Source organism: Cydia splendana, chromosome 7 (assembly GCF_910591565.1).
Source record: "Cydia splendana chromosome 7, ilCydSple1.2, whole genome shotgun sequence".
In the NCBI taxonomy this organism is placed as follows: domain Eukaryota; kingdom Metazoa; phylum Arthropoda; class Insecta; order Lepidoptera; family Tortricidae; genus Cydia; species Cydia splendana.
This window is the reverse complement of record NC_085966.1, coordinates 20,115,769-20,123,234: the sequence shown is the minus strand read 5'-3', so window position 1 is coordinate 20,123,234 and position 7,466 is coordinate 20,115,769. Positions and strand designations below refer to the sequence as shown.

General features: G+C 37.3%; 1 protein-coding gene across 2 annotated transcripts in view; it reads left to right on the top strand.

The window, feature by feature from the left end:
- Nucleotides 1–1,630: 1,630 nt before the first annotated feature.
- Nucleotides 1,631–7,466, top strand: part of LOC134792369 (acetylcholine receptor subunit alpha-like) — a 126,502-nt gene continuing 120,666 nt past the window's right edge. Inside the window, exon 1 of one of the 2 annotated variants that reach the window (XM_063763651.1) lies at nt 1,631–1,991. In XM_063763651.1, coding sequence (XP_063619721.1) covers nt 1,803–1,991 — 189 coding nt within the window. In that variant the 5' untranslated portion in view covers nt 1,631–1,802. The remainder of the gene's footprint in view (nt 1,992–7,466) is intronic. The other variant, XM_063763650.1, reaches the window with a different exon arrangement.

The window sequence follows — 7,466 nt, the reverse complement described above, 5'->3', positions numbered from 1 at the left end:
GAATACTTTTGCAAACAGAGATATATCTCGACAGTTCGCGTTCAAAAGTATCCGCAGCAGTTTAGTTTGCAGCATAACAGTTAATAAAATAAACAAAGTTACATTGACGTTTTCACGATTCTCTACGCAAATATGTTAGCGATGCACTGATTCGTATTGATTTTATAAAATTCAGATTGTACTGGTTGTCAGAATGCAGGGCAGGAATGCACGCTATCGGCGCGCACACTGACAGGGACTGGGGCTGAACCGCCGCAGTACTCGAGAAATCCGTTACATATTCCAACTATAGGTAATAGTTACACATTACCAGAATTCCAATAATTAAGAGGAAAGTGGACGACGGACGGACGGGCTTTGCATAAAGGGGAAAATGTGGATTACATTGGTTTACGTTGCCTCACTCAAGGAGAAGTTGAAAAAGTTGTGGTTATTAGACTCCTGATGTAGTTAGAACTGAATACTTTATATATATATTTATGTATAGTTTATATGTTTATGTATACATATATGTAGGTATATGTGTATTTTATGTTAGTATATGTTTATAGTTTATGCGTATTCATAAATATGTAGTACTGGTTTTTTTCTTTACTTATTGGCTCTCGTCTTCCTTTATGTGTATCCAAAATTCTCACAGTGCTATTTGTCCATATTAAATTGTCTCTCACCTGTTTAGTATCTGATCCTTTCGCATTTTCTCAAAGGTTAGCTGGAAGAGATCCCTTTTAGGGATAAGTTCGCCTTTGTACATAACATTTTTATTTTTGTTTTGTTTTTGTCCGTTTTATGTAAACCTGTTTATGTGCAATAAAGTGACATACATACATACATACATTGTTAAGGAGAACCGGAGGCTAATTCGAAATTACATTTTCATATCAAACTGATGTTAAATATGATTCGCGCGTGCATTTCGCTCGTGCTTGTTAGTAATATGCACTGGCGCGAGAGAGACGCAAAGGTACCTACACAATTAATAAATTAATTCCTAATTAGGATTATGTAACATATAACATAACACTCATCTTATGGTTTTTAATTGTTGATAAAATAAAGAAGCTAGCCTATGGCCATCCAAATACCTGCTTTAAGTTTTGACATGCCTCATCAAAATCGTTTCGTAGGTAGTGATAAAACCAAAACAGTAAAAACACATAAAAAAACAAACGCCTTTTACGTTGTATAAGTGTTGATTTCATTGGATTAGGTAATTTTTTAAATAAATTATCTTGGTTCAGGCTTTGTTCTTTCGACATAATATACATAATATATGTACATAAAGACACAGCAGAAACAAAATTTTCAATCAAAAATAATAAGCCTTGCGAATATTGTTTTGTCTAAAACGACGCCCGGAGCTTCCCCTTAATCCGACTTATCGATAATTTCTGTTCAACTTAACTAATTAAAAGTCAAGTCCCAATGATAATTATCACTTAATCAACTTAATGGAAAGTAACATTAACAGAAATTCGATTTCTTGCTTATCCAAAGTTTTGAAAATATTCAAATAAAAAGTAATTGCCATCTCCACAAAAAGCGTTATAAGATCATAATCAAACTAAGTCTTATTTATTGTAACAAGCCGTTTCGTTTTTCTTGGTCCGTTAATTAAACCGAACAGCGAGCGACGAGCTAATATACAAAAGAGTGTCGCGTCGGACGGCGATTCTTCGCTCGGGGTAGGGCCGGGAGGCGCGGCGGGCGGGGCGAGAGGCGCGCGGCAGTGCCGTGCCGCGTCGCGCCCGGGCCGTCCGTCCGCTCGAGCCTTACGTAACGATGCCCGAGCCGGAGAGCTGATGGCCGCGCTCGTATGGTGGCTGGCGGCCTGCTGCCTCGCCCGCGCCGCCACCGCCGGCAACCCCGACGCCAAGCGCCTCTACGACGACCTGCTCTCTAACTACAACAAGCTGGTCCGGCCCGTCGTCAACACCACCGATGTCCTCCGCGTCTGCATCAAACTCAAACTCAGCCAGCTCATTGACGTTGTAAGTTGCCGAACGGTCCGTTCGCGCGTGCCCTGCATGTGCACCGAGGGCCGATACTGACCTACATCGAGGGTGCAGTGCGAACACATACCTTGGTTGCACTTGCGCGACGCATTTGGAATTTAAATAGACATGAATCGCATCAACGCCTCGGGCCCGCGACCCAGTTTTTGTAGGACACTTGAGCTTTACACTAATCTGACTAGATACTTAGTCGTAAAAGTAAATTTTGTAAGTGCTCGCAGGGACCCCACGTTCCTATCCTCGCGAGACGCCGCGCTGTCTCCTCCTATGTATTACAATTCAGATACCATAAATCACCGAAGTAAAAGGGACCCCCGATTTTCTTCAACTCGTTATTATTGTTTGGTCAGGAGGAAAGGTTTCTTTATTATGGATGTCTGTGAAGTGATATTGGGTATTCGTAAACATGAGAATAAAGGTATCGCGCCTCCGGGGAGGTGCCTGTCATGTAATCGCTTGGACTGAGCTTGCGGTGTCTGAGGTGTAATTAACTAAAAGAGCACAATTATTTTGCTGAGGGCTGGCATTATACTCGTAAGCCCCTTTCAACTGATTAATAGGCTCAATTGCAACAAAATGATCGAATCTATTATCCGGTACAATAATTTGTTTGAAACCCGACAAACGGGAAAGCGGATTAGGTTATTATCGGTTTAGTTAATCATTTTATTAAGCCTGAATATTGAAACAAGGGCGTTCTCAAACAAAGAGCAATTTATTAGGTAACCAAGCAATATAAAGTTTCTTTTGAATGCGTAATCATTATTACACCTAAAACTATGATAAATATCTATTTATCACATGAGAAATGTGATAATAACAGGGACTATCAAAAACCCACGCTTTCAAAAAACAATTGTCTTTTAAAACCAACTTATACAGTTACATATCTTATATGAGAGTAACTAGGATGCAAATGTATTGAAAGTACGGTACCTACATGGAAACGCGAACGCGCGTAGGTATACGATTCTTATAAACGTATACTTTGATTAGACCAGAATAGTGATTGTTCATCTAGTTTCTATATGTTACGAGTATAAATTATAGTAGTAATTATACTTTAACTATATATCACTGCTTGTTTAATAATATCAGTAAATGTATTTGTTATTAGATCCGTTATACATATTACAAAATTCTAGCTTGGTAACTTTCTTACTATGTACCTACTACTTTTAATAACACCTGTATTCATATAATTTTTTGTACACAAAAATCGCTTCGCTAATTAAAACAATCACTCTTGTATAATGCAATGAGATAATAATTAGATAACATGATAAATTAGGCTATAGGCGGTCAACAGCATCTGGCTATAACCCAATAACCGCCGGACCCTTACCTTGTGGTGCTCCGATAGCTACCGGTAATTGATAATATTATAAAGTCAGTGGGCCCAGTCATAATCGTGGCGAGGTGGAAGTAATTTCATTAATACGTAAATAACGTTAAATTTAATTGGTTAAAATCTTAGTGTTTTTATTACTCGGTAGAAGAAAATAAGTTAAGTAGGTATTTATTTACCTACCTATACACCGTGTTTTTATTGAATTCCGTTAACTTCGGGGTATGGTTAAGTACGTTTAAGAAAACTAAATGGCATAGTTAATTTTGAAAAAAAAAAAAATATTTTTTTGCTTTTTTTTTTCAGAAAAATTAATATTAAAAAGTAATTAAATGTAGCATATAGCGTTGTTGTAACACGGGCATTACATTTAACTAAACCAAACAATTGAAATCTGTGACATATCAATGTCAATTCGAACATCGATCGACCGAGATTTTACTTAAGTTTAGTAGCAAATGTATGAACTCATTCTAAACACTAATCAATATGTAAACCGGCCTTAAGGCAAGTGTACAAGCTTGTAGAGGCCTTATAGGAAAAAAATAAAATATTGATTATCTTCGAAATGGAGTTAATTAGAATATCGGTGTCTTTGGGAAAGTTACTTGATTTAAGCTCAGGTATGCACCCTTGAAATTAACGGAAATCAAAAAAAAACACGGTGTATATATCTAAGGGTGGATAGACTGTGTGAGAGATGATATGAAGCGAACGCAAGTGAATGATGAGATGACGGGCGAGAGAGAGGTATGGAAGAAAAAGACATGCTGCGCCGACCCCAAATGAATGGGATAAGGGCAAGCGAATGATGATGATAATCTAAAGCAAGGCCTACAATCCGAAGAGCTTGATGAGTTCCCTCGTGGGTCAGCTAGCCTTACACTAATCTTACTTAAAATGGAAATGACTAGACTTTTAGTAACTTTAGGTACTTGAATCTATTATTATTTAGGTTCTAGTGTACAAGATGAATCTAAACATATTTTGCTATCATAGTGACATTAAGACACAAAGGTAATTACGATTATTTCAGTTTTCTTCATTCTTTTGGAATATAAAATTGTATCCAATGTTTAGTTTTCTCAGAAAAATCGCATTTTCACATAATAATTGAAAACATTGATCTGAGATTTCTCAGAGTTATAAATAATAATATTATACAATTTTGGATATGTTTTACCTTATTCGGCACTCGACCACCGTCTATCCGTCAACGTTTCTATAAGTGGATTATTTTCATTATTATTGCAGTATCCTATTGGGGTTGGTGGAAGTTGGTCAACTTTTTCGATTTGACATTTTTTATTTCATTCTTGTTACATTCTTTTCTACTTTTCTTCGGTGGCGACTTGTAAAAGTTTTTATTAGCTCAGCTGGGATAAACTGACGGCTGAAGTAATCTGACCAATCGCCTAAATTACTCACCTAGAGTAGCCTTACCCTCCTGAGTCCCTGAGGCCTTTATAAAGGATTTAATCCAAATCGAATTTTGAATCAAAATGGAATACAAGAAGGTTCCAAATTCAAAACTGCAATAATGACAAGGGGGACTCAGGAGGTTAAGTTATTAGATATTTTAATGAGCTGAAGGACGCGTGTATATTCTGTGATGGGTAAAACACTACTTAAAATAGCACCTATTTTATGACTACTCTGTTTCATCAGACGGTACACAACTCTAACACATACAACTTGTGAAAATAACTACATGTCCAAGATGCTTAGTAGCCTAGAAGAATAAAGCCTCTAATATTCTTAGATTAGTACCTAGTTACTGATCTATAACAGAATGGACTCCATACATACAACAGCAAATGCAGTTTAATAAATTGAAATCCTATAAAATGTTAAAGATGCAATGGTTCTAAAGATTAACGAAATGGCGTAACCATGGCAACGTATAAAAGAAGGAATTGACTAACCCGTATAACAAGATATTTAACCATCTTCAGTCAAATAATTCCACTTATTAAAATATACGAATGTAGATAAACACAACCGCAAATATTGACCGGACTAATTATTGAAGGATATATGCGGCGTCGTTACGCGACAGCCAAAGGGTTTCATGTTTACGTTCTGATGCCTATCTTTTAATCCTGCTCGATCCATCCCTACTCCACATATCTACCTATGTACAGTTGCCATCAGATATATAGGAGCGGCCAAGGTGTTCACAATATCTGAACACGCGCTCTAACGCCCTGACAATAGAGGCGTGTTCCGATATTTGTGAGCACCTTGGCCGCTCCGATATATCTGATGGCGACTGTACCTATAGATACACGCGAAACTAAGTTAAGGGCATATTCAGAAACTTCAACTTAATCCCGCTTAGATGAATATGTGTGGTTCTCTTTTGCACATACGTAAGTGCGTCGTTGGGTAAACAGGCGCGCGTATTCAATTACATTTTGGTATAATTTTGTTATGTCATAAGCACAATTTTCGACGAAGCTTATTGGGCGCGTTATTTCCATAGCTAACTAAGAGCATTAGCTTCAGAACTAGTATAAGTTTGATCTCCGATAATGCTCACTTGCTTAGTATCTTGGGGTCTAGATATATTGGAAATGGGTGAGTTAAGACGTTTTTAGTGAATAAGGTAGCTAGTGATATCGAACGTGACGTAATCTGCTGGATTAGGAGGAAATAATAAGTGCTATCAATGATAGTTATCAATCAAACATATTAATTGTTGTGTAAACGTAAATTAAGGCAGTAAAATTTTCCTATTCGGCCACATTCACTGCCAGTAACCCGCTAGGTGGGATCTCTGTTCGTAGGCGCTTTTCGCTACATACGGTTTTTCCCGTATTATCCGCTACGCTCGTAGCGCGTACCTGACCTGAAGGTACCTCGTAGCACCGTAGTGTGGAGTCAGACCAAGCTAACTCTGCAGCGATTTTGATAGCAGACTGTGCAAGTGTTATTTTACACGTCATCATTTTATAGAACTTTGACGTTTAAAATAACACTTGCACATTCAGTGCTATCAAAATCGCTGTAGATTTATCTTGTCCTGACTCTAGCCTCATCCTTCAATTATAATTATGGGAAATCTGAGTCTATAAAGTATAAACATATTCTAGAGCAAAACAAGGACGGTAATATTTTTGAGATACTGCATCATTATTATCTACATCTACAATATTAAAACAAATTAGATTATTTCGGATTCTTTTCGCATTCTCATCAAAACCTGCATTATTCTCGAATGGACTTTTAAAATGAAAATTACACTGAAAATGAATTAGTTTTGTGCACTCGCTCGCTCGCAAAAACATGGTATTGATTTGAGGTAGGTAACTCATTCCATCCCATTTGACAGTTATAACACGTCAACATATTTTCTTTTATTTGAATGTTTCTTTAGGTAGGTACGTCTGCACTGTGGCTTTGCTAAAACCCTGGAGGATATAACCAAACGGAGTAGCCATTAGCAGGCGTTCTCTCTGTCGAAACTCTATGACCATTGGTCATACATACACATTGTATGGACTGACGTTTATCTGTGACATGGTTATTTTTACGTTACGAATACATTTGACGTGCCCCTCCCACACGGGCAGACTGTTTTGTACAGAAAATTACAGACATGGCGTCTCCATTTGGTTATATTATATCCTCCAAGCCTAAAACACAGCAGCAATATTCGCATATCGCATTAAATTGGTATTATTATTTCATTGAGTTCGTTTCTGAACGCGCTTCAATAAGTTACGTCTAAAATGTGGAACAAGATTTTTAAAGAATAATTTGCACCTGAATGGGGGACTGTCGGAAAACGTCGACGTTTCGTTTCACGCGTAACTTACATTTGTGATATCTCCAAATTTTATTTTTACGTTTGCTCATTTCCTGGTCGCAAACATTTCGCGCGGCATGAAAAATTTAGGGGCTCGACGGTGAGATGATCGAAAAAATGGAGCTTATTTGAGTGTTCTGACAGCTCGTGACAAGTATGGCAAAGCTAACATTAATAACGTTATTTTTTGTATATTGGGAGGGAAAATAAGATAAGAATATTTTGTAAATAAATATGTTTAGGAGCAATCTCACAGACTTATCTATAAACGTCTGTCAAGTCTAAAGTGTAA